Here is a 27,294-nt window from a genome sequence, read left to right as displayed (position 1 = left end):
GGGAGGCGTGTCACACTGTGCTCTGACAAGCACACGGGGGTGGAGCAAGATGGCCGCCGCTCCGGAGGTAGGCCTAAGTCGGGGACTTTCCTACGGCCGAGGCTCCGGAGCGATCCGCGGATCGCGCGGTGTGCCGTTCCGAACGGGGTGACCCGTTCGGATCACGGATCGGTGACGATCCGTTGCACCCCTAATTTGTGTACACACGATTGGATAATCCGACAGAACACATTTGTTGTCAGAAAATTTGAGAGCATGCACAGCCAACATTTGTTGTTGGAAATTCCGACAACAATTGTCCAATGGAGCATAGACAGTCGGATTGTCCGATAAAACACGTCCGTCGGACCATTGTTGTCGGAAAATCAGATCGTGTGTATGGGCCTTAAGTCGGCTATTTGGAATTTACACATGAAAGTTTAGGGTGTGCCTGTCCACCTTTCCATGTTCTAGAGTCTCCTGCTTCATTCTCTGTAACATTGCTCCCTAAACAAGTCATCAGGAAAAATGAGAATTCCCGCTATTGGTGGTGTGCAGGTCCAGTAACTTATGAATTTGCAAATGTGTGAAAACGAAACCCCTTGGTTTAACGTGATTGTCCAGTGCGTTACTTATACTTTTAAGGAGGGGTGGGCTCCCTCCAGGCATACCTGCCCTTAATTTATCCATTATTGTGTATGGGCTCAAACTCGGGAGACTTTCAAAATCATAAAGTGTGTAAACTAAACCCCTTGATTTTAGACCCCTTTCACACGGAGGCGCTTTTCAGGTGTTTTAGCGCTAATAATAGCGTCTGAAAAGCGCCTCTCATCCCTCCCCAGTGTGAAAGCCTGAGTGCTTTCACGCTGAGGCGGTGCCCATGCGTGACGGAAAAAAAGGTCCTGCAAGCAGCATCTTTGGAGCGGATTGGAAGCGGTGGCTGCATACTTGTTCTACATAGTTGACACAAGATAGCGAAGTCACAAACTGTAAGACAAGTCAGAAATGGCAATTTCTGTGTTTATTTCCTGTGTTTGCTTTCCTTTGCTTTGTGTTATATATGCATTTTTTTGCTTCTTACTGCGTTTGATCATAGGATTATACATGGCTATATATTCTGTGTGATGTATTTGTGTTCATAATGGCTGAAGCTCAAGTGTAAACTCATTCTGCATCAGGCACCTTGTGTGTACATTAATGCAGATACAAAATGGGGAAGATCCCGAGGAGTTCAAAAGGGAGGAGGGGAATAAGACGAACAGAAGTCTTGCCTATAATTATGAACTTTATTATATATCAAAATTGGTCAGATACAGTAATGCGGACCATGCAATCCGGTTAGGGCAACATTCCTGTAAAAAGCACACACCCGGTTTCACATTCAGACCACAATTGTGAATTATATTGTGCAGGCCATACTGTAAATATATATAGATTTTCTTTGTAGTCACTGTAAAATGTTATCCTATTTTTTGCGTCCATCAAGGAACACAGGAAGTTTTTAACCTTTGGTTTATACTGCTGCCTACTGGAGGATTGGCAAATACAATATACTGTTGGCTAGCCCTCGGTAACCCCTCATTGTATCACAGAGGATGGACGTGTTCTCTTATGCTGTGCTGTGTCAAAGATTAACTCATTTTTGGTAGCTGTTTTTTTTACTCTTAAAAAAAAATTATTTTTAAAGCAAGCCTCTTCTCTACATTGCTGCTAGAGCTGTCCTTTTATTGCAGCCATCCTAAGTCTGGCTTTTGGAGATTCCGGGATTCACTAGACAAGACATTTCAGGGACATCCTGGAAGTGACGTTTAAGCACTGCGTTTCATGAGATGCGCGTCCAGACTCTGTTGAAAGTTGGCCACTTTGCAGAGCCGCTGGCATTGCCTCAGTATTTGCTTTGTTTCTGAAGACTCACTTTGACAGTAAGCTGGCCAGACTTGACAGCGTGAGCTACCTTATTTATACAGTTTCCTTTGTTTCATCCAGTTTGTGGTATCTGTGTAGTACTGAGCACTGACATCCTGTACTGGGGGAAGTAGCATGTACACTCTCTTTCCCACCATAGAGTGTGGAGGAAGCGTCGCTCCACTGCTGCTACTGCATACAAATGAGCCGCTTGAAACTCCAATGTCTGATCAATACTGCTACCTGCCTACAGTGACTTTGGACTCCTCTGCCTATCTGACCCTCATCTGCTACCAACGACCTGGTTTTCTCGAATGTCTGGGGCCTCATACTGAGCCTGAGACTTATCATTCCCTGATGCCACCTAAATGCAAAATGTCTAATTCTAGACATGTGGAAGCAGTCCCACTATACTGGGTGCCCCCAGCTCTCATTCCACAATCGCTCCAAGGCTTCTAGCAATGCACCTACTAATAGTATTGATGTCTGAAGTTGGGAATCATGCATCCCTCTGCTCCTAAAGTTTATTTCATCATTGGAGTCTGTCTTGGGTCCTTAAAGATTATTTTAACTTTTACTGCTAGATTGGGATAACACCTACTTTATATTTGTTACATGTTATTTTTCATATGGCGTAACATAGCAGATCGCCTTATCAGTTTTAAACTAGATTAGAACACCGTCTGTCCTAACAAAGGGTTAAATATTTAGTTGTTGGCCTCCTGCATTGTATGTTAGAGGGATAGCTCAGTGTGTCGACAGTCTGTGTGAAGGACAGAGATACTGGTTGATTGTTCAGAAATGTTTGCAATCTGCCATGAGGTCGTCTTCTGAGAAACATCTAGAAGGTAAGAAATATTTGAACAGTATCTCCACCTTCACACCAAAAAAACTTCCGAACAGTGCTGATGGGAAAATCAGAAATGTTTTTCTCAAAGCAGGGTAGGGCAGGAGAAGATATTGATTACTACTAGTGGCTATAGCAGCCGCTTGCGATAATCGCAAGCAAATCTGGCACCCTGGTTATACCCAAGTTGATTGAACGATTACCTTGGTATATTCAGCCTGCCCATTACCAGTTCAAATCATGTATGGCTGGCCTTCTTCCTGCCCTTCACCTGTAGCTGTGACTTGACTGTGCCAAATTATGTCTCCCTGGTAAAAACCCCTAAAAAAAAATCTCACCACGGCTGCAGTTCATCTTTAATTATAGAATACAAATTGCAGCAGTGACTTTCAGACAGAAGCTTCCCAGACATATCTCTTGCAGGGGTTTTCTGTCAGGCACATGCATAGGGCAGTTTGGGCAAAGTGCTGGACTTCAAAATCTGCTTGTAAGAACTCCACTAGAGGTCTGGCAATTGTTTGCCAGATTTGTAAGGCTGCCATTTGATCCTCGGTTTACCCATTCTCTAAGTTCTACCAAGGAGACTTCTTTGCCTCATATGATGCCAGCTTTAAGGCTGCGTTCACTCCTGAGCGTAGCGTTTTGCCGCGATTTTGCAGTGTTTTTTACCGCGATTTTGGACAGGTCTAGGGTCACCAATGTTAAAAACAGAAAAACGCCCAAATACGCTCAATTCGAGTGACAAAAAAGGGTCCAGAACTTGTTTGAGCTTCAGGTGTTCGGCATCAGGCGTATTGGAGTGGAGATGTGAACCATCTCCATTGAGAATAATGTATTTTTTCCCCTCTAGCGTTTTTTGGAGCTTCATGCTTCAGGCGACAAAACGCTCAGGTGTCAATGCAGCCTAAGTGAAAGGCCTTTCAAGTGGCATTTTGAACATTGGGCATTTTCCAGTCTTCTCTTGTATTCTGGGACCTGTTCATATTTGTTTGCTGTGTTGCCCACCCTTCAGTTAGATTGTTTTGGACTTCCCAAAGGTGAAAAAACATCTGTGTCCCTCAGTGGACGAGAAAGAAAACAGTATTTTTGTACTTGCTGTAAATACCTTCTTGGAGTACATTAAAAGACACAGCTCCAACTCCTCTGTATTTATGGGTTTTTCTTTACCATAGAGAGGATCCTGCGATCATCCACCACTGTTGTCTTCCATGGACATCCAGGCCTTATTATGTTGCTAAGCTCACTAGTGCGTTCTTCTTTCTTCAGAATGTACCAAACTGTTGATTTGTCCACTCCTAATGTTGCTGCTTTCTCTCTGATGTATTGGTTTTGTTTTTGAAGCCTTACAATGGCCTGTTTCACTTGCACAGACAACTCATTTGAACACATGATGTCGGTTCACAGCAATAGATTCCAAATGCAAATACCACACTTGTACACAAGATCAGAAATTCTGACAACAAAACCGTCGTTTTTTTTCGACGGAATGTTGGCTCAAACTATCGTTGCATACACAGTCACACAAATGTTGTTGGAAAAATTAAGCCGAGAAAAAATGAATTTCAATGATTCCGAGAAAGCGTAGGATTTTTGTGCATCGGAATTGCATACAATCGGAATTTCTGCCAAGAACTTTTGTTGTCGGAAAAATTGAGAACCAGCTCTCAAATTTTTGTTGTTGGAAATTCCGACAGCAAATGTCCGATGGAGCCTACACACAGTCGGAAGTTCTGACAAAAAGCTCACATCAAACATTTGTTGTCGGAAATTCCGACCGTGTGTAATCGGACAGTATTAGAATCAACTCCGGACATTTTACCTGCTTATTTGATAAAGAAATAACAAAGGAGTAGCCCACACCTGATCATGAAACAGCTTTTGATTTAATTGTCCAATTACTTTTGGTCCCTTAAAAAAGGGGGGGGGGGCTATTCTGTAATTATTAAGCCCTTCCTCTGATGTGGATGTGCATACTCTCAAATTAAACCTGATAGTGTGCACTTTCAGCCCATATCCATTATGTAACTTTAGTATGTTTTGGTAAATACCTAAAAAAAATATTGTGCCTGTGTCCAAATATATATGGACCTAACTGTATATTTCCTCTTTATATCTACCTTAAATTGTCCATAGCCATAGAACCTGTGGCCTCATACCTTTTGATTTTGACAGGCCAAGATGCTGATTGGCCAGTTTTCCAACCATACTCTATATATTTGATCGGAGTTATATTACATTATAGAAATTGGTCTCTTAAGCCACCTACAAACATTGGATGATGGCCAGTCTTGCATGTACTCGCACTGAATAAAGTGTGCATTGGGCTAATATTTAGGTTTGTGTCTATTAAAGTGGTTGTAAAGGCTAAAGGTCTTTTACCTTCGTGTATTCTATGCATGAAGGTAAAAAACCTTCTCTGTGCAGCAGTCCCCCTAATACCTGAACCCCATCAGGATCCAGTGATGTACACAAGAGCCTCAGTTCTCCGGGGACTCTCCCTCCTCATTGACTGAGACAGCAGGGGGAACCACTGGCTCCTATTGTTGTCAATCACAGCCAGTTAGCCATTAAGGTGAGGAGGCAGGGCCAAGCAACGACTCTGTGTGTGTGTGAATGGACACGCAAACCAGCTGCTCAGGCATGAGCTTGCTCTGGGGGCACTAGGCATGAGGGAGGGGCCAGTAACGCCAGCGGAGGACCGGAGAAAGGAACGATCGGGGCTGCTCTGCAAAACCACTGCACAGAACAGGTAAGTATAACATGTTTTTTATAATTAAAAGGTTCCTTTTAATATCACTTTAAGAAAGGAAGGAGAATGCATTGGTTACCACCAAGGAAAAGCAATAGTGGTTGTCCTGGGAAATTCATTTTTGGTCATTCAGCCTGCCTGGATTCCAGTTCTTGGGGGAGCCATGAGAATACAGGAGTATCCTGATGCAACCATAATTGACTGGACCATGCAAACGCTTTCTAACGTCCTTTAGCCACCTAAAAACAGGTGTGCAGAGACCATTAGAAAACTTTGGTGCTGAGTGCCTAATTGCAAATGCTTGGCACCAAAATTAAATACCTCAGGGGAAACCGTAGCTAACTGGCAAGATTTTCTAAGATATCCAATCTTTTCTGAGATGTGTTGGCTGAAGTCCACAGATCTATGGGCTGTAGATATTAGATGATAACGTTCCATTCCTGCCTTTTTTGGCTGGAATAGGTGACAATCTAATTTCTGTGAGGTAGTGCCAAACAAGCATTTTGTGAGATGAATGAAAGTCTTGCCTGATTGCTGTTGTTTTCACTGCTTCCTGTTCTTCTGTTGCTTTAAACAGAAGCATTCATGCTACTATTAAAGGGGTTGTATGTTTTTTTTTTAATTAACAAACATGTTATACTTACCTCCGCTGTGCAGTTTTTTTTGCACATAGTGGCCCCCGATCCTCCTGTTCTGGGGTCCCACGACGGCTGTCTCGGCTCCTCCCTGCTAAGGCTAAACCCCTCTTGGAAGCTCTTTAGTTGGCGGTGCCCGCTCCTGTGTCATACACTTTGCGTCCAATTTCTCACTTCCTGTTTCTCTTCAGTAAGCTTGCCCCCATCATCCGAGTTGTTCTGGCTGGGGGTTAGTCAGCCAGAACAGCTTACTGAGGAGGAACAGGAAATTAGAAAGTCAGACAAAGAAAACAAAGAAAAAAAACATTAAATCTCTTCAAAAAAAGTTTACTCAGGGAATGGATACCCAGAGGCAATTCAGTTCGCATGTGTTGCGCTATATAAGTTTCTCACTCACTCACTCAAATCGAAGGAAAAGGTAAGTGAACCAACAATGCACTAGCTTAAAGGAACCTATTTAGAAAATAAAAAACAAATCTTTACAACCCCTTTAAGGACTATATACATTCACTTTAATATTCTGAATTTGCTCAGGTACTGAGTTCATTTGGAAGAACTTGAATAACACACATTTTCAAAAGTTTCTTCTAGCATCCAGACATATTTTATCGAGTGTGGAATAGGGAAAATACATTGGGGCCCCATTGAGGGCATTCTGTTTTACAAAAAGTGAAGTGTTATGTGAGGTTCTAAGGCATAAATACGATTTGACATCTGACTGATGTTCTTTCCCTTCCTTGCTTTTTTTCAGAACAAGAGGAGAACTTTGAGTTCATCATTGTGTCTCTCACTGGCCAGAGTTGGCACTTTGAAGCTACGAGTTATGAAGAGCGGGATTCCTGGGTACAGGCCATAGAGAGCCAGATTCTTGCCAGTCTACAGTCCTGTGAAAGTAGTAAAAACAAGGTGAGAATCCATTAACAGGATATTTAATTATTATTGTTTTAGTAAATATGTCCTTGGGGAATTTGGTTGTGAAAATAAAGTAATTTAGCTTTCAGGATAATTCACACATAACATCTGTCTGCTCATAGACATTTTTCTGTTTAAAATAGTAAAAATGTCTTTCATTTTGTCAGTTTCCACATCCCTGTCTAGCAAATGCATTATTACTGTTGTGTTTTCTTCAAAATGCTTTTTTGGCCTTAGATTGAATATTGAGATATGTAGATAAACCCCTAAAGAGGGCTCGGTGTTTTGCGTCCATTATTGGTTGACTTGAGATATCTGCCACACACTGAGTGAGTTGTTTTTAATCAGTTGGCTGACGCATAGATTTGCATTGCAAGAGAGCATCACCGTTGTGTAGCCCTGCAAAGCAGGAAGCTGAGCCTGCTTATATAACGAGTGAGGCCGCGTACACACGGTCGGACCAAACCGATGAAAACGGACTGAAGTTCAGTTTCATCGGTCCAAACCGCCCGTGTGTACACCCCATCGGTCTGTTGTCCTTCGGTCCAAAAAAAGAGAACTTGCTTTAAAATCGAACCGATGGACGGCTGACCGATGGGTCAAACTGATGGTTAGTCCGCAAAAGCATCGGTTCAAAACCCGCACATGCTCAGAATCAAGTCGACGCATGCTTGGAAGCATTGAACTTCGTTTTTTTCAGAACGTCGTGTGTTTTACGTCACCGCGTTCTGACCCGATCGGTTTTGGAAACGATGGTGTGTACGCACATCAGACCATCAGTCTGCTTCAGCGGTGAACCAATGAAAACGGACTGTCGGACCATTCTCATCGGATGGACTGATCGTGTGTACGCGGCCTAATACAACTATGGCAAAAAAACAAACAAAAATAATAAATACACCTTCAATAGAGTGCATTTGTTCACTGCTCTCAATTGCTTAGAATTAGTGTATTAAAAATAATTAAGCGTGGAAATGCAATTGTAAACCATCCCTGCAGTCTGTATTTATTTTAACATGTCATAAAGCAAGGCAGATACTTTCTGTGTTAAGCCCGGGATGGTTTTCATACATGGAGGAGGTCTCTGTAGGCCCCGAAATCACATAAGCACTCTCTTTTGGCTTCATGCATAGAAGACTTTATTTTGAAAAGTACAGATCCTACTTATCAGATTTTCTGTTCACTTCTTTCAGCTGTTAAATGCAGATTGTAGATACAAATGACATTACACTCAGTAGATATACTACAGTATGTGTTTTAATTACTTGCAAAATATGTTCTGTTACATTGTAATGTATTAAAAGAGATGTATGGCCAAAGCTTTGTTGGGTCATACTTCTCATGTGGGTCACAGGAGTGCACTTAACTTTTGCAGTCTTGTGACCCAGGATCAAATGACACCGGGCTAATGTCCGCTGTCGGCTGATGTCACAGAGTTGCTCCAGTCCCTAGATATGATCTGACAATAATTTTGGAATCCACTCAGATTCCTGGCCAGCGGCTGGCTCACTCCCTCCACAGCCCAGCACTAACAGTCATTGCGCCGTTTGTTCATCGCGGACCCAAAAACTAAGCGATCAGCCATCACGTGATTGCCCAGTTCTCAGGCTTAGAGGCAGCGGGGAACAGCAGCAGCATCGGACTAATGCTAGAAGTGAAATGGTTGATCCAGAACTAGTATACAGTCCATAAATTAGAGAATGACTATCTCTACAGGAGGCCTGTCACTCAGGTGCTTTGCTCCATGACCGATTTCCTGTAAAGGCCCATCAATGCTAGTATGTATTCAATATACTATTCACTTGTAGCATTATACTGCCATTCCCTGTCAAACAGTAAGCTTGTCAGAAATCTCTTCTGTATAGAAAGCGAAAATGCACCTAATCTGTGGACAAGATATTTAGTTTAACCACTTCAACCCGGAAGGTTTAACCCCCTTAATGACCAAGCCATTTTTTGCGATACGGCACTGCGTTATTTTAACTGACAATTGCGCAGTTGTCCAACGCTGTACCCTAACACAATTGATGTCCTTTTTTTTCCCCATAAATAGAGCTTTCTTTTGGTGGTATTTGATCACCTCTGCGTTTTTTATTTTTTGCTCTATTAACAAAAAACCCCAATACACGTATATTGATTGGTTTGCGCAAACGTTATCGCATCTACAAACTATGGGATATTTTAATGGTATTTTTAAATACTTTTTTGGGGACCAGTGACACTAATACAGTGATGAGTGCTAACGAAATTGCACTGTCGCTGTATAAAAGACACTGGCAAGAAAGGGATTGACATCGGGGGCGATAAAAAGGGTTAAGTGTGCTCCTAGGGAATGCTTTCTAGCTCTGTGGGGTGGGGGGTGGACTGAATGGAGGAAGAGAGAGAGATCTGTTCCTGAGTAGCAGGAATCACAGAACGACGGTCTGCCTTGTTTACATAGGCAGACGCGGTTCTGCCTCTGACGAACAATTACAGGTGGCTGACGGCGCAGCCTCAGACCCGGAAAACAAAACATACAGGTACGTTGTTTCATGCAGCCGCAGTAAATATGCGGTGGGCGTTCCTGAAGTGGTTAAATAAACGTTTTTTAGCAATGCTGTTTTGTCATTTTAGAGCAGACATGTCCAAAGTCCGGCCCGCGGGCCATTTGCGGCTTTTGTTCCGGGTTGATGTGGCCCCCACTCTGAATTTGCATATATATATATACATCTGTGGACCCCAAAGCTCGAGCGTGTTATGTTTTTTATGCTGTTAATATATCTATCTTCTTTAAACTGACAAATCCCGAGCACTGCGCTCATTGTTGGTATGAGCCTGGGCGTGTTCAGAAGTCGACATGCCAGAGCCGCTATGAAGCTGCCAGCGCAAAAAGCCAATCACAGGCACTGTGACTATTCCCGATCTCTGCATCTGCGGACTGCAGATGCAGAGATCGAGAGGAAATGTCACAGTGCCTATAATTGGCGGTGGCGCTGCACTCTGTCAACTTCCTTGCGGGCTTGGGCACATAGACTTGTGAACACGCCCCAGCTTATCCTAAGAATGAGCGCGGCACTCGAGGATTTGTCAGACTAAAGAAGATAGATATATTAACAGCAAAAAAAAACATAACACGCTCAAGCTTTGGGGGCCACAGATGGATATACTTGGGGGGGCCACATCAAACCAGTCCCTTTCCCTTTGAGAGAGAGAGATTTATATATATATATATTTTTTTAAGATAACACGCCTGAGCTCATCGATGCCCTGAGAAGATATATATATATATATATATATATATATATCATCATCAATGTTATGAAGTGAATGTACGTTTGCAATAAACTTTGCATAAAATATTTAATCTGCATTTAATTTTAATGGTTCAAAAAAGTCAGGCAAAATGGTCGGCCCTCACGCATGTTCACTTCATGAAATCTGTCCCTCTTTGAAAAAAGTTGGGACACCCCTGTTTTAGAAGATGTGGATGACCATCTTTCAGTCGACATCCTGACACTAGCGGGTTTAAAAAGAAATGTTTCTTGTAGAGGAAACTTTTATCTTCTTGTGTATATTATTATTTCAACGGATAAAAAGATGGGATAAACACTGTTGTTTGCACACATGCCTTCTAAGTGTTGGCAAACACTCTAATGGGATCATTGATTAATTGCAGTCACATTAAATTCACAGCTTTGATGTTCAGAAATGTTATTCCTATCAGAGAAGACTGTCGCTTTGCTGAGTACTCACACTCTACCATCTGACCCTTTTCTTGCTCCTTTTCCCCTTCAGTCTCGTCTCACCAGCCAGAATGAAGCTTTAGCGCTACAGTCGGTTCGCAATTTACCAGGAAATTCTCATTGTGTGGACTGTGATGCACCAAGTAAGTATAGATCCCTAGAGAACGCACAATGAACTATCTTCCTGCTCTCCTACAAATAGACAAACATTAGCAGGCCTCCTCCGGATAAGCAGACTGCTGCGATTCTTAACCTCACATTCTCCAAGTACAAAGTCATCAGAGTAAACCTCCCATATTCCTAAGTACGTAGGGACCCACGGAGATGTGAAGGTCTCTTCAGATACATGTTAGATGCCTTCTTTGGCAAAGCATGATTAAGTCATTTTTCTGCTGATTTCATGGTGAGTCGGTCCCTAGAGGGCACTGTTGTACGTGGGATTGTAAACACTTGTTCTCTTTGCAGCAATTGCAGGTTCCATATATACTAAAAATCAAGTAAGCCTAAAATAGAATTTACTAAATTAGTAATTAGCAAAATTGACAATTAAATATTTACTATGTATTTATAGAAAATAACATAGTTATCATGGTACATAAATTAATTGGATAGCTAAGTGCAGTAAGCTCTTTGTAGATAAGCTAACTGCAGGGTAGATTTTTTTTATTTTTTTTAAATCACACATAATTGTTTGTTGATTGCAAGAATGCTCCCAACTCAACTATTCTAGGCTTTAGGCTCATTTGCACCACTGTGTGTGTCGAGTGGCATTCAATAGCAAAATGCAGGTCAGTGCACCCATAGGACCGCAGAAGATGGGTAAGGAGGTTGAGATTTCCCAATGTAAACCAGTCTATGGGAATGAGCCCTGTTTAACACACAAGATTTTCTCATCCCCATACGTTTAGGCCATATGGAGTGCTTACCATTTTGAAGTGCTTATTATTGCATACTGTCTTTTTAGAAAATGTCCATGTTGCCTGGCTGATCCTTCAGAGAAGGAAGAATTGTTAATTATGGGGGTGCTTCGGTCGATCAGGGAATCGCACAATAAGCATTGGTGGGACCCATTGCAGATAACATGCAGATGTCGTCAAGTCAGTTACTTTAGGAGATATCGGTCTGGTCTATGGCTAGACATGCAGTCCATTCATTGATCATTTCTTTTCTTTTTTTCATTTATTCAGCAGGTTGAACAAATAAGAATGATCCTATTCCCCCATCCATACATTCAGTGTAGATGGGGAATCCTTCCCACTGTGACGTTGTATTATTCTTACAGGGGGTAGATTTCCCGCAGTCAGAATGCAATGATCAGTGTTACTAACTACAGTAAGGGGAAAAAGCATTTGACCCCCTGCTGATTTTGTAAGTTTGCCCACTGACAAAGAAAAGAACAATCTAATATTAATGGTAGTTTTTTTTTTAACAGTGAGAGACAGAATAGCAACAATAATATCCAGAAAAACGCTTTTCAAAAAAGTTATAAATTGATTTGCATTTTAATGAGTAAAATAAGTATTTGATCCCCTATCAATCGGCAAGATTTTCTGGCTCCCAAGTGTCTTCTATATGGGTAACGAGCTGAGATTAGGAGGAGTTTCTTAAAGGGAGTGCTCCTAATCTCAGCTTGTTACCTGTATAAAAGACACCTGTCCACAGAAGCAATCAATCATATTCAAATCTCTCTACCATGGCAAAGACCAAAGAGCTGTCCAAGGATGTCGGGGACAAGATTGTAGACCTACACAAGGCTGGAATGGCCTACAAGACCATTGGCAAGCAGCTTGGTGAGAGGGTGACAACAGTTGGTGCGATTATTCGCAAATGGAAGAAACACAAAATAACTGTCAATCTCCCTCAGTCTGGGCTCCATGCAAGATCTCACCTTGTGGGAGTTTCAATGATCATGAGAACGTTGAGGAATCAGCCCAGAACTACACGGGAGAATCTTGTCAATGATCTCAGGGCAGCTGGGACCATAGTCACCAAGAAAACAATTGGTAACACACTACGCCATGAGGGAATGAAATCCTTTAGGGCCCGCAAGGTCCCCCTGCTTAGAAAGAACATGTACAGTCCATCTGAAGTTTGCTAATAAACATCTGAATGATTCAGAGGAGAACTGGGTGAACGTGTTTGTGGTCAGATGAGACCAAAATCGAGCTCTTTGGCATTAACGCAACTCGCCGTGTTTGGAGGAGGAGGAATGCTGCCTATGACCCCAAGGACACCATCCTCTCCGTCAAACATGCAGATGGAAACATTGTGCTTTGGGGGTGTTTTTTTTTCTTCTTGTGAGGGGACAAAACAACTCCACCGCATAAAACGGATGATGGACGGGGCCATGTACCATCAAATCTTGGGTGAGAACCTACTTCCCATAGCCAGGGCATTGAAAATGGGTCGTGCGTTGGTATTCCAGCATGACAATGACCCAAAACACACGGCCAAGGCATCAAAGGTGTGGCTCAAGAAGAAGCGCATTAAGGACCTGGAGTGGCCTTCCAAGTCTCCAGACCTTAATCCCATAGAAAATATGTGCAGGGAGCTGGAGGTTTTCAGTTACCAAACATCAGCCCGGGAAAAATTAATGACTTAGAGGGGATCTGCAAACAGGAGTGGGACAAAATCCCTCCTGGAGATGTGTGCAAGCCTGGTGGCCAACTACAAGAAATGTCTGACCTCTGTGATTGCCAACAAGGGTTTTGCCACCAAGTACAAAGTCATGTTGTGCGAAGGGGTCAAATACTTATTTCACTCATTACACTCACAAGGCAAATCAATTTATAACTTTTTTGAAATCCGTTTTTCTGGATTTTTTTTGTTATTCTGTCTCTCGCTGTTAACCACTTGCCGCCCGCTCACTGTCAAATGATGGCTGGGCGGTGTGGCTCTCGTTCTGGGTGGGCGTCATATGACGGCTTCCCAGACCGACCACTCTCGCTCGCCTGCAGGGGCGTGCAGCGCAGCGATAGCGGCCACGCCATGTTGCTAGGACATGGCACGACCCCGATCTCTGTAAAGCCCCTCTTTAACCATGTGATCGGCTGTGTCCAATCACAGCTGGTCACATGTAAACACGGAGATGCCGGTAATCGGCACTCCTCGCCTCACACTGACGGAGTTTGAGGAGAGGAGAGCCAATCAGTGGCATCCCTCCATCTAGGGATGTAATAAGGGCACTGATCATCAGTGCCATGATTACAATTAAGTGCCCACCAGTGCCAGCAATGTGTGCCCACTACTGCCAGCAATCAGTATACATTAGTGATGCCAGTCAGTGCTGGTTTATAACTGCTGCCCACCAGTGCTGCCTATCTGTGCCCACCAGTGCCGCCTATTTGTGCCACATATCAGTGTCCCCTATCGGTGCCCATAAGTGCGGCATATTATTGCCGCCTCATCAGTGTCCATAAGTGCTGCCTCATCAGTGCAGCCTCATCAGCGCCCATCAATGAAGGAGAAAAATTACTTATTTACAAATTTTACTGACAGAAACTAAGAAAAATTTTGTAGGAAAAAATAAAAAACCCAGAAGTCATTAAATACCACCAAAAGAAATCTCTATTTGTGTGAAGAAAATTATAAAGATTTCACATGGCTACAGTGTAGCATGACCGTGCAATTGTCATTCAAAGTGTGACAGCGCTGAAAGCCGAAAAATGGCCTGGGCAGGTGTAAGTGCCCTGTATTGAGGTGGTTAAAATAAACCTACCATTAAAATCATAGACTGATCATTTCTTTGTCAGTGGGCAAACGTACAAAATCAGCAGGGGATCAAATACTTTTTTCCCTCACTGTATAGCTGGCGGCATTGATCTTTTGGGAAAAACCCAACAGGCGAGTTTGTACCCAAGTTGATTTGACTTGTGTACATCAGCCTTGCCCATACATGGGTCAAAATTTGTCCGGTCCCTGCTGAACCAGCTAAATTTCAATCCATATATGGACCAGCTTTAGTTCACAGATTAGTCAGTGTAAATAAACATTGCCTATAGGTTATTGATGTGAAAATGAATTCAATATAATGCCTCGTACACACATACGGGTTTCCCGGCGGACTTTTTACCACCGGGAAAGCCGAGAACCCCTACACACGGGCGGTTTTCCTGGCAGGAAAACTGCCATGAGAGCTTTAGGGCCGTATGTATGCTCCCCTGCAATGTTTCCCGTAGGGAAACTGCCGGGAAAAAGACCGCCGGGAATCGCAGCAGGAAAAAAGAAAACATGTTCTCATTTTTCCCACCAGGATTCCCGGCGGTTTTCCTGTCAGGAAAACTGCCATGGAGCATACACACAGCCGGTTTTCCCGGCCAAAAGCTGTCATAGCAGTTTTCCCGATGGAAAAACTGGTCATGTTTTCGAGGCATCAGGGCGCATTATGTAGGGCATTTGAGTCTGAATAATATGGGAAGGTGCAAATTATGCTTGTAATGGAGTGTAAAGCTGGGTGTTTTACTAGTAGATTTCCGTTCAACATTTCATTGTAAGAACATTGAAGTTCCATTTGATTAATCATTAGTGGGGTCAAATCATTGTTCATTTTCAACTTCAAGGTAAAGTCCATTCCAAAAATCAAATGATTAAAAGCAAAGTCATGAATGACATTCGAATGTTCTCAGAATTTTCCTATGAATTTTCGTTCAAAATTCCACTAGTGTATGGCCAGCTTTACTAGAAGCAAGCCACACATAATATATAGTGAATTAGAAGCCATTGAAGGTATTTCTTATTATATGGCATTATTTAATTGGCGCTGACATGTACCAAAATTGGCCACAATTGCCATTTTGTATAGCCTTTCTCTGGACCAAAGATACATGGGTTGTGAGATGTTCAACTGCAGCCTTTTTTCCAACCTTGTTATATTATGTAACTATGTGACTCGGGTTAGAGTCGGTTCACACTGCAGCGGCACGACTACGGGGGCGACTCTGCAAGTCGTCCTGAGGATGACTTCAGAGGCGATTTGCAAAACGACTTCTGTATAGAAGTCAATGCAGGTCGCCCCGAGCCGCCCCCGAAGTCGTGCAGGAACCTTTTTCTAAGTTGGAGCGACTTGCGTCGCTCCTATTAGAACGGTTCCATTGCATTCAATGGGACGCGACTCGTCAGGCGACTGAGCCGTCTGACGTGTCGCCCCAGTGTGAACCGGGTCTTATGCATTCATTCTTAATGATTCTGAGGCCTTTGGCACTTTGATATTTGTTACTCTAGTAAACAGAATAAATATGCAGTACATTTTTAATAATTTTACAGCCCATCCACAACATTAAAAAAAAATTATATTTCAGTTCTAGGTGGAGTCTGATGGTCGAAATCAAATTCTGGTTTCCTATGGCTCTGGGGGATTTCAGCAATAAGACCTCCCACCCCAACCCATTGTTTCTGGAGTTTTGAGCGTTTAAAGCCACCTTGGAATGCTTCCACTTTTGTAGCATTCTGCAAAAATAGAATATATTAAAAATCCAAGAGGTGATTTCTGACACAGGCTTCTTTTAGTGTGCCTTCTCATTTTAAAACTTCCTTAACAGACACAGGAAATTAGAAAGATGAGGCTTCTGCTACTGTTGGACTAGGCTAGGTATATCAATGTGTGAAAACAAGATCTTCTCTTTTTAAAGTCATTGCCAAATCTGACATTTATACATTTATTTGTTTTGTGCTCCCCTGCTAATCCTCTTTTCTAATCTTCATAGGCCCAGACTGGGCCAGCCTGAACCTTGGAGCCCTGATGTGCATAGAGTGTTCTGGAATCCATCGCAACTTGGGGACTCATCTATCCCGCGTCCGTTCCTTGGACCTTGATGACTGGACGCCTGAGCTCATCAAATTAATGTCATCTATTGGGAATGAGCTGGGCAACAGCATATGGGAAGGAAGCAGTCAAGGACACGTGAAGCCATGTTCAGAAAGCCCCAGGTCAGTAACAAATGCTAGCCGTTATCTGGTGCTGCTCAGTCCATTCTAGAAATGTATGTAACCACTGCAGTGCCAGCCTGTTATCTACACATTCATTACCAGGCCATTTTTCAGGTTTCAGTGCTGTGAAAGTTTTACTGACAACTACTTCATCATGCAACACTGTACCCAAATAATAAATGTTATACAATTTTTTTGGGACAAATGCAGCTTTTTTTTTTTTTTGCGGTATTTAGTAACCACTAATTTTTAATTATTTACTATAAAGGAGAATTTTTTTTTTTTTACTTTTTGTTATAAAACATATCATATAAAAATACCAGGACAGTACAAACATCCCTCAAAATGATCTGTTGTAGAAATTAGACACCCTGAAGTCTTTTTTTGCAACACTTTTTTGGGGAAATTAAGAAAAATGCTGTTAATGAGGTTGTCAAAACATGTGGCTTGGTAATGGTTCACTGCACTAGATACGTCAATAATGTACAGATTATGCACAGAGGGAGGAGGAGTTAAAGGGGTTAATGTGCAGTTTACATGCAGCTGGGAGATGGAGATGAAAAAGTACAGGGGAGGAGAAGGGGTTGAAAAACAAAACTTGAAGAGGAAGTAAACCCTGATGGGTTTCGACTTCCTCTTTATTTCCCTGCAAAGGTGAAGCATAATGGGCTACCCGAAGCCTGCGATGTCCCCTGTGCAGGAAGCGTCCATTCTTCACCCCCTTCCTTCGGGGGTCACGGACTCTGGCTCTGTGACTGGCCAGAGTCACATGCGCGCAGAAGCCGCCAGTCACAGCATGGCCCCTTTAGAAAGGGCACATGGTGCACTTTCTAAAGTGATCATGCGTCGAATACATTGGCGCATCCGCAGTAGACCTCCTCCTATGCGGACATTGTAAATATCTCCTAAACCGTGCAGGTTTAGGAGATATTTCCAGCACCTACAGGTAAGCCTTAATATAAGCTTACCTGTAGGTGAAAGTGGTTGTACTGAGTTTACAACCCCTTTAACATATCCTACAATAACATTTATTTAACAGACACCCCTTCCCAAATCCCGTTCCCTTTCCCCTTCACCTTTCCCTTGAATCTGCTGCTGTCTACCTAAATAAATGAGAAATCATCCATAGGATTTTCTTTCCTGTGCTTTCTCCATTGTGAGAGAATGAGGAAGGCTCTCGTATGTAAATAGTAGTACAGCAATTACAAGGCACAGAGCCACTCTAAATGGCTCTGTGCATTTTGCTTATGATTTGCACGCACACAATATAATCATTTATGATTTAGTCACAAAAGACCACCACAATAAGGCCATATCACTGTATTTTAAATTTACACCATATGTTTTTATTTTTGTACTGTTCAACCAAAAGTAAGATTGTAATTTTGTGTGTGTGTGTGTGTGGTCAACCTAAAGCTGAACTTGTAGCTGAAGAAAACAAATATGGAGACCATTCTCCATGACATGAAATTTGTAATTTTCTTGGCCATTCCTCTGATTACATTCTTTAGCAGCACTACTTGGTAAGGACCCTTTCACACTGAGGAGTTTCAAGTGCTTTTGTGTTAAAGGGGTGTTCCACTTATTTTTTATGTTTATTAAAAGTCAGCAGCTACAAAAAGTGTAGCTGCTGGCTTTTACTAAACATACACTTACCTGCTCCACCGTCCAGAGCTTCGCTCCTCTGAACATTTTTACACTGGGGTGATGCGCTTTCGTTGCAATGAAAAAAATCCCGCTTGCAGCATCTTTGGGGACCGAAAAAAAAAAAAAACCTTTCCATTGAAATTAATGGAAACTGCCTCAAATACACCCCCACTAAGCCTTTTTGTTACAATTTTTGCGTCGCATGTCCTTTAATAACCACACAAGCACTGCAAAAACGCCCCCTTAACGCATAGGCGTTTTTTGAAGCGAACCAGTGTGCTTTGACTAAATATGCACATGTGTCCATGTAAGGACACCAATGTCACCAGCATTCTGCCCCATTGTTTGTGTGCTACAGGGAAGCAGTGAATGACCAAGCCTGCAGGAGACTTGACTAGAAAATGGTGCCACGTTCATGTTTTGAATAGAGATGAGTTTGGAGGGTGCCCAAGCTCCTCTTTAGTCGTCCTTCTGCTACTCTTTGTCCTTCTGTTGGCACTTTCACTTTCAGCGCATTTGCATTCAGTACTTGTGTGGTTGGCTGTCCATATGTGTGCTGCTATGCAGAGGATCACATGACCAAGGCAATTTCAGATATTTAAATTTGCTTTTAAAATTGTGTTTAAAGGATAAGTTTACCTTTTGAAAAAATTAATAAATCCAATTTTTTTTTCAGGTAAAAAAGTGCATTTATATATTTATTTCTAAGAACCTTGCAGCGCAATGAACCTAGGCTCAGCAGATTGGGGTGCAATCTCAGGCTCCTGCAGACTCTCAGGATAACTGTCTGTCCTTATGCTATACAGGCAGGCAATTACCTGAGAGTAGTGGATTTGCACAGAGCAGCCCCGATCCTCCTCTTCTCTGGTCCCTCTTCGGTGCTCCTGGCTCCTCCCTCCAGTCGAGTGCCCCCAAAGCCAGCAGCTTGCTATGGGGGAAGCCTAGCTGTAGCTCCCTGTGTCCATTCAGACATGGATCTGTGGTTCGGCCCCACCCCCTCTCTCCCCTGATTTGCTAACTGACTTTCATTGACAGTCGTGGGAGGCTGCTTTGTCTCAGCCAATCAGGAGAGTCTCAGACAACCGAGGGACTCGTGGACATCGCTGGATAGAGATGGGTCTCAGGTAAGTATTAGGGGAGGCTGCTGCACACAGTAGGCCTTTTAATTTTAATTTATAGAATGGATTAGGAAAAAAAAAAACTTCTTTCTGCCTTTACAACTTCTTTAATCATGTGCATTGTGTAAAAATGCTGTTTGATCTTGTCTTTTTTGATCCTCCCCTTTTCCATAGTCCCCAACCCATCTCCTGATAGTACAGTCTTAGAGGCACTCTGCACTTGCTCAGTTTGATTTGTATTGTTAGAGAGTTTTTTTTTTTTGGGAGGGTGCATGTGATCAGCACAGGGCCAATTGGCACTGTCCATACAGAGGGTTGGGGGTCATGCAGCCTCATAGGACAGTCAGAGGAAAATGAAAACTCCTCCTACAAGCTTTAACCAGTGCTCGGCCGGACATTAGTAGAAGTCACAAGACTGCTATATACTGCTGATGAGAAAAGGTATTTAGCCGTTTATATTTAGGCTTGGTTGACATATATGGGAAGCCTATGACGCCTCCAACTAATCTTTTACCACTTCCATCAGCTCATTGCCCACAGTTACAACCTTTTGTACCACCTGCCTCACCCTATTAGATTGTAAGCTCTTCTGAGCAGGGCACTCCTAATCCTCTTGTATGTTGTATTCAGGGGCGGGCTGACAACTCATGGGGCCCCCAGCCAACAGGAGATTATGGGGCCCATAGGCAATAATTATGGGGCCACACAGTATAGACACACAGTATACATACACACACTGGTACTGGAGAGGCGGGGCAGCTATAATCTTGGTATTTTTTTAAAAACACAGATTTTTACATACTGTCCCTGGTTTTACTGAAGCTGGCAACCCTGATGGGGGCCCCCAGTGGCATGGGGCCCTCGGGCAGTGCCCGAATGGTCAGTCCACCCCTGATTGTATTATAACTGTATTGTCTCCCTTTTATGTTGTAAAGCGCTGCGTAAACTGTTGGCGCTATATAAATCCTGTATAATAATATATGCAAATTGGATGCATTTTGAACTGCATTCCGATTTGCATCATTTGAACCGCACATGTTTCGGGCGGCTGCGGTCCATTTTTGAAAAAAGTTCTGAGGTCTGGTTCAGGTGTGAATCCAAGTAAAAATTTGCACCTGAATCACACCTGAACCGGTAAACAATGTTGCACCGGACTCCTTTTAAAAAAGAGACGGAAGAGGCCTAGAGCTGCCCCCTCAGCCAACTTATCTCACCTAAAACCCGTCGCCTATTTTACCTGTGACTGTAACAGTTCATATACCAGTGTCCTGGGCACCAGACTGATAAAGGATTTCCTCTCCTCACCTTTTTCTTATTTCATCTCACTACTCATAACTCCAACAGCGAAAACATCTGCAAAGCAGAACATCACCTCCACATGTGATCATATTCCTTGCAGAAGGTGCAAAAAAATGAAAGCATCCATATATACCGAAGAGAAAGACCTTGAAAAAGCACCAATATATTGCTTTCACAGTCACTCTTCAATAATAAAAAAAAAACTATAACATAGTAGTAATGTGTTGCAACTGGTAAGGTTTTATTTTATTAATATAAAAGGCAAATGTATTTGGAAAGCATAATATCAATGCTATATCCAATAACTGCTAGTTCTGATTGGTTGCTCAAGGATATTGCACTGTACCACTGAATAAAGGCATGTATTGCAAATGTGGTTAATGTCGCAGATATAGTTCACCGTTTATACAGAAGTAACTTTTAAAAATGCATTGATTTATCTTTTATAAAATGTTTATATATATATATATATATATATATATATATATATATATATATATATATATAAAAAATCGGGGTGTGTGTGTGTATATATATATATATATAATTATAGATTGAATAGACAGTAGATGACAACCTATCAGATCAGAAAAGGTGTGAAATCTATAATGCACTTAGAGTAAAGATGTGTTTTAATGTTTGCAATGTTTGTCTCTGCAGTATTTAGATGTGTTACGTGTAAAATATAGGGTAAAATAATCACAGAGCGGTGTATGCTGGGGACACATCACACAGATATAACTCATGGTTTGGGAGAGGAGCAGGAGGCTATGTGACAGGACAATACTCTTCCTACACTGACCCATAGACCCATCTGCTCCCCACATGTCACTTCCCCCATTAACAAGCAATTGAATTAATTAAATGCTACTCAGAGCTCGCATAACAAGCTACCGGCAGTGTCCAAATTAGCACTGATAATCAAGGATGATTTCCTTTATTATCCTGCTAAGTGGAGAGCAGGCAGCCCCCCCCCCCCAAGTCCTCTCTACGCCTGCCCTCCCCTATTTACTTACCCTGGCTCCTGTCTCTGCCAGCCAGGGTCACCTCACCTCGTTAACTTGCTGTAATCAGGACCTCATGGCTGGCTGTGATCGCCACACTATGGTCCAAGGGGCCAGCTCTTGTCTTGATGTCGCTTTAACCCTTTCCACTTCACCTCACTGTGGCATCAGGTCTCCTATATCCAAAGCTGAAAATAGAAAGGCTAGACTGAGACAGATATTTTCAAAGCCTCATGGTATAGGTTATAGTCTTACCATTCTCTCCGGTTTTGCCACCCATCTGACATCTGTCTTGTACGGTCGCATCGTTAAGTCATCGGTCACCTTTTCCCCCGCGCCAGCCTTTCGCACACCTTGTTTCTCTCCCTCTATCCTCGCTCACCTGTGTCTTCTCTCCTTCCAGCGCTCTCTCCTCTCCCCCCTCTCCCTCTCTGGCTCAACCTCAAACTGATAGATGGTGAGTGGAGGCCCTGTGGTCTCTCAGCTGAGTAATAGAGGCAGGAATTTCATTTTGCAACTGGCTGATTTAATGATCCGAAGGGTAATTAATAGGCTGATTATCTTAATGTTAAATATGTCCGGCAGCAATTACTCTGACCTCCTGCGTGTCAAGGTCCAGGCCTGGCTCTTCTTTCAATTAAGTTCTCTGGGGCTTAATGATATGAATAAGCTCCCCAGCTCTGACACTGCAGCTGCCCAGACTGCGAGAAGCTGCCGGGCTCGTGGGGAGCTTTTAATCAGAGCGTTCCCCCTTCCCCCTCCACGGACCATCAAATTTAACAATTAGAACAAGGGCAGTTTAACTTTCTTCTCTGCCAGTTTGCTGGTACCAATCACTCCTCTTGCATCGTTGCTATCTTGTTCTTCTTTCACACAACCTGCTCCATCTTACTTTGTAGGGTCCTTTTCCCCATCGACAAATCCCTCTGTGTATAAAACGTTTGCGTTGGTGTTTGCCTTAATATATTATTTGTAATAATATATTTTCTCATTCTGTCGTTCTTTACCTATTCTGACTCTCCAGTAACCATATACTGACCTTTCCTCTTGATGGTTGCTATTGTTTTTTGCTCTTTTCCGCTTATTTTCCTTTTCTTGGGTTTGGGTCTCCTATTGCTCCCTAAATGTCTCTGTCTTTCAACAGTGTATGTCTCTCGCTGTCTCTCCTCTGGTTTCTATTTGTCTTTCCTCGTTCTCTCTCCTCTTCTCCAGGGTACATTCTTGCAGCTCCGAGCTGCCGCGTCTCTCCCGATATTAATTATCTTGTGAGTGCCGCTGTTTTTCCGTTTGACAGGCTTAATTAATTGGCAGCAGCGGCCGAAAATGACAGTGCCACTAATTGCAACTCAAGGTGTATTAGAGTCAGACGGGCTGTGCCGGATCAGCGTGCCCCCGTTGCTGTGCTTAGACTAGGAAGCATTGCCTGTGCCGTGTGTCATGTGTGTTGGAGTGATTGCATGTGATTGTTGCCCGTGCGCTTGTCGCACGAATCTGACATTTTGCTGCCAATAAAGTTTGGACAGCTGGATTGTCTAGGGGCAGCAGATGCTGTGTTTGTGTAGAGATGGGATACGAGCATATACTGCTTTAACCCTTTTATTGATGGGGTCACAGTGTCATCGGGGTTTGGAAAATGTTGGCACTAAAAAGTTCTTGTAATATTAACCTATCAAACAAATCTGATTACTGTAGATTTGTTTCACAGGCTGCACTTAACGTTCACGTCCAGTGACTGTTAACCTTTTTTTTTTCCAGTAAGACCTCACATGCTTATCACAGGTCTATCCTAATTCATACAATATTTGCAAAACAATTGATTTTGACGTACTGCTTATATAGTCTAGATGACTCTAATAGAGTTTATTGCTAACTCCATGGTCCTGGAAGTTTGCTTACCATTGGAGGGCTGGTCCCTCAGAGCTGCTATTCTTTGCTGGTGGTATGGCCACCCCCTCACTGACACCATCACATACAATGCAGGTCCAGGTGTCCTGCACTGTATGTTAAAACATTGAGGGACCCCCCCCCCCCCCCATGTTCCAGGTCAGAACAGGATTTAACTGGACCTCCAACTGCAATGGGATAAGGATGCAGGATAAGTGTATATCTACTAGAACCCCCTACACTAAATAGAGATGGGGCAAAAAAACTGATTTATGCTTTAACCATTTTGGCTGTCTAATTTACACTACACTGAATGGCTATTTTACCTCTAGATTTAAAAGGATAGCAAAAATTATTAGTAGTTATTATCACACAAAAAACTTTAAAGTGTATCTAAAACACAGAATTTTCCCCCTTTGATCTGTTAAATATACAGTTGAAAGAGTTTTATGATATCTGTTTGATAAGTCCAAAAATTAGCTGTTGATCAAGGACCAGCCTGGATTTTGACTCTTGGGCACTGGGTTCTGCATTGTGACACTTTCTAGATTGCAGTGTGCTGGCTAAATTAGCCACAGAGTGCTTTCAAGGTCCAGAGCGGTGGCACAGACATATTTTGTGAGTAGGCTGAGCGCTGAGAACTACCAGCTTACTAGAAACGCGGGTGCCATTTCCCAGGCATTTCACAGTAGAAGAGGTTAAAACCGAGGGAGCGCGCAGGTGTCTTATTCGCACCTCCGTGCTGCCACTCACAAGTGATTCATGGAGCTCTCATTGGTTTGGCTCTGCTGCCTGCTAGCAGTGATTGGTGGCCTTCAACCACCAGATTCGTAAGAATCTGAGGCATGGTTTTGTACCCTGAGGCACATTGCATTCTGTTCTCTCCAACAGGACTTCCACCGCAACCTGTCTTGGCCATGACATTATTCTGTAAACCTCTAGCTAATTAAGTTAAGGGCATTAGAGGGGACCTGATCACCAGTTGATCCCTTGATCATAGAGTGCCTGGAGCTTGTGCTCACAGCCTTGAACTGCAGTGTGAACAGGTTGTTAGAAGTCTGCAGTCTCATCTCCCAGAGCACATTAGCAATTTCTTCATTTTGCTACTGATCCCCTGCAGGCCTGACATTTGGCCTATCATCTGAACTGTAGGGTGTTCATCAAGGTGCCGGCCCTATATTAGCCTTGTGCGCTCCCAGGGAATCCCCTATTATGCAATATTTATATCACTTTCTGCTGGGGAAACAATCAGCTCAGCTTCGGGCAAACAATGTAGCCAAGACCATCCAGATGTTGCAGATGTCCGGCTGGGTTCTGAACCATCAGCCTTCAAACATCACTTGGAATTATCTAGGTCTAATCCTAAACATCGCTCATGCCAGAGGTTTCTTGAATCTCCTGATTCCTCATACTTGGATTATTTAGTCCAGGATTTGTCTGACTCTTTGCTTCTGCATTTGAGCAATGGGACAATGAAAGCCTCTTTCGAGGCAGGCCCATTTTTACACCAGACCCATACAACACATCATCCTGTCATTGTGTCTGTCCAGTGCTTCCACAGGCCAATTTCATCTGGCACTAAAGATCAGGTTGTCCCTGGCTTGTCCTGCCCTCTGATCTCTTGGAAGAGCCTCACAATGGATGCCAGCTTGTTAGGCAGAGGAGTCGTCCTGGACACCTTGGGACTTTAACATTAGAGGAATCTCAGCTCCCGAATAACATTCTGGAACTTTGAGAAATCTGGTTGCCCATACAGCTCTGGACACCACGACAGGAGAGTCAATCCAATTGCGAACAATCGACTAGCACAACGTCAGAGGTGGTGTACATCAACCATCGGGGAGGAACCAAAAATATAGCAAGAGAGGTGGAAAGGATCCTGTTCCAAGCATAACTTCATGCTCCAATTGGCAAACAGACTTTCTGTATCTGCCCTGGTGTTCTGTCCAGAGCTCCACCCCTTACATCAGATGTCAGGAATCCTCCAGCCTCCCTTGCTTAACAGTGCACCCCCTTACCTTGTGCTGCTGCTAAAGGGTGGAGCTGGGAAGCAGAAAGTGCAGAGTCTGGATGAGGGCCAGAGGAGGACTGGCATCAGATGTTGCAGTCTGCTGAATGCTGAGACCAGGGAAGGCCTAGGCGAGGAGTGCTGTCCTCCTCTCTGCTGCTGACTGCTGAGATGGGCGGAAAAGACGAGCCTCTCCACAGCTGCACAGAGAAGTTCAGAATCTGGCGGAGGAGTTCTGTCGTCCTCTACTGCCGACTGCTGACACAAGGTGGGGGCAGAGATGAGTGGGGGTGCCACAGTTGTAGGAGAGGTGCTAGGTCCACATGCAATAGTCTGGTGGGCCAGATTCGGGCCACAGGCCTTGTGTTTGACACATGTGCTGTAGTGGAAGCAGTAAATGCTCTGGTGGCTCCATGGTATCAGTACGACCTGATTTAGGCCTTCCCTCTCCTGATACTCCTCCTTCATCTGCTTCATCTTGCAGGTACAGGGGTCCTCTAGTCCATGCATCGGATGCTCAGTGGTCTCAGTAAAGCCCAATTATTTTCTTCCCTGATACTCCATCTGCTTCGCAGGATCAAAATGGACGGCATTCTAGTGATCCTCGTAACTTCGGACTGACCCAGGCAGATGTGATCTTCCAGCCTGATCAAACTGCTGGACACTCTCTGGTCTCTTGAGCTAATTTGGATGTAGAAGGTGTGCTTCCTGCATGTTTTACCACTGTGCATGTAAGGCATGTATTTTTTTTTGTTTTTTTGCTGCGGGGCAAGACATTTTCATCCATGGAAATTATCTGTGCAATGAATTCTGGGCTTTTTCAAGTGGGCCTGAATTAGCATTTAACCCTTATCACCATGAAGGGTTGGGATGGCTGGCTTCCTATTCCTTGGTCGGTGTCCCATGTGGCTCCCCTGTGACTTTGTAGGGACTGAATTTTGATTCTCTCTGCACTTAAATAGGTAGATTCAGTAAGAGTTAGGCCGGCTTATCAGTAGATAAGCCGACCTAACTCAGAATCTACGCCGACTTATGTTTAAGTGTATGCTCAAACAGAGATACGCGTAAACATATCTAAGATACGACGGCTTGCGCCGTCCTATCTTAGGTTGCAATATTTCGGATGGCCGCTAGGTGGCGCTTCCATTGCGGTCGGCGTAGAATATGTAAATTAGTAGATACGCCGATTCACGAACGTAAGCCCGGCCGCCGCAGTACATTTACGCCGTTTCCGTAAGCCATTATCAGGCCTAAAGTTATTCCATCTATTAGATAGAATAGCAATGTTAAAGTATGGCCGCCGTTCCCGCTTCGAGATTCGAAATTTTTACGTCGTTTGCATAAGTCATCCGCGAATAGCAATTTACGTCGTTTACGTCCACGTCAAAATCAATAGGCCCGTGCGGCGTACTTAGCCGCAATGCACACTGGGAAATGTAGGCGCCCGGCGCATGCGCAGTAAAAATAAAACATCAAAAATGTAAGGTCAAGCCTTATTAACATAAAACACGCCCCCCCCCCCCTTACACACATTTGAATTTGGCGCCCTTACGCCCGCCCGCTTTAGGCTACGCCGCCGTAACATAGCAGGCAAGTACATTGTGAATCATGTACTTGCCTAGATAACTTACGGCGGCATAGCCTAAACACGCAAAGCTAC

General features: G+C 43.4%; 1 protein-coding gene across 10 annotated transcripts in view; it reads left to right on the top strand.

The window, feature by feature from the left end:
* AGAP1 (ArfGAP with GTPase domain, ankyrin repeat and PH domain 1) overlaps nt 1-27,294 on the top strand; it is a 579,218-nt gene that overhangs the window by 512,030 nt on the left and 39,894 nt on the right. For all 10 annotated transcript variants that reach the window (XM_040357546.1, XM_040357547.1, XM_040357545.1 and 7 more), the window contains 3 exons: nt 6,867-7,021; nt 10,802-10,892; nt 16,452-16,674. In XM_040357546.1, coding sequence (XP_040213480.1) covers nt 6,867-7,021; nt 10,802-10,892; nt 16,452-16,674 — 469 coding nt within the window. The remainder of the gene's footprint in view (nt 1-6,866; nt 7,022-10,801; nt 10,893-16,451; nt 16,675-27,294) is intronic.

This window comes from Rana temporaria, chromosome 6, assembly GCF_905171775.1.
Source record: "Rana temporaria chromosome 6, aRanTem1.1, whole genome shotgun sequence".
Classification (NCBI taxonomy): domain Eukaryota; kingdom Metazoa; phylum Chordata; class Amphibia; order Anura; family Ranidae; genus Rana; species Rana temporaria.
The sequence above is the reverse complement of the archived record's forward strand: the minus strand, read 5'-3'. Positions and strand labels throughout refer to the sequence as shown.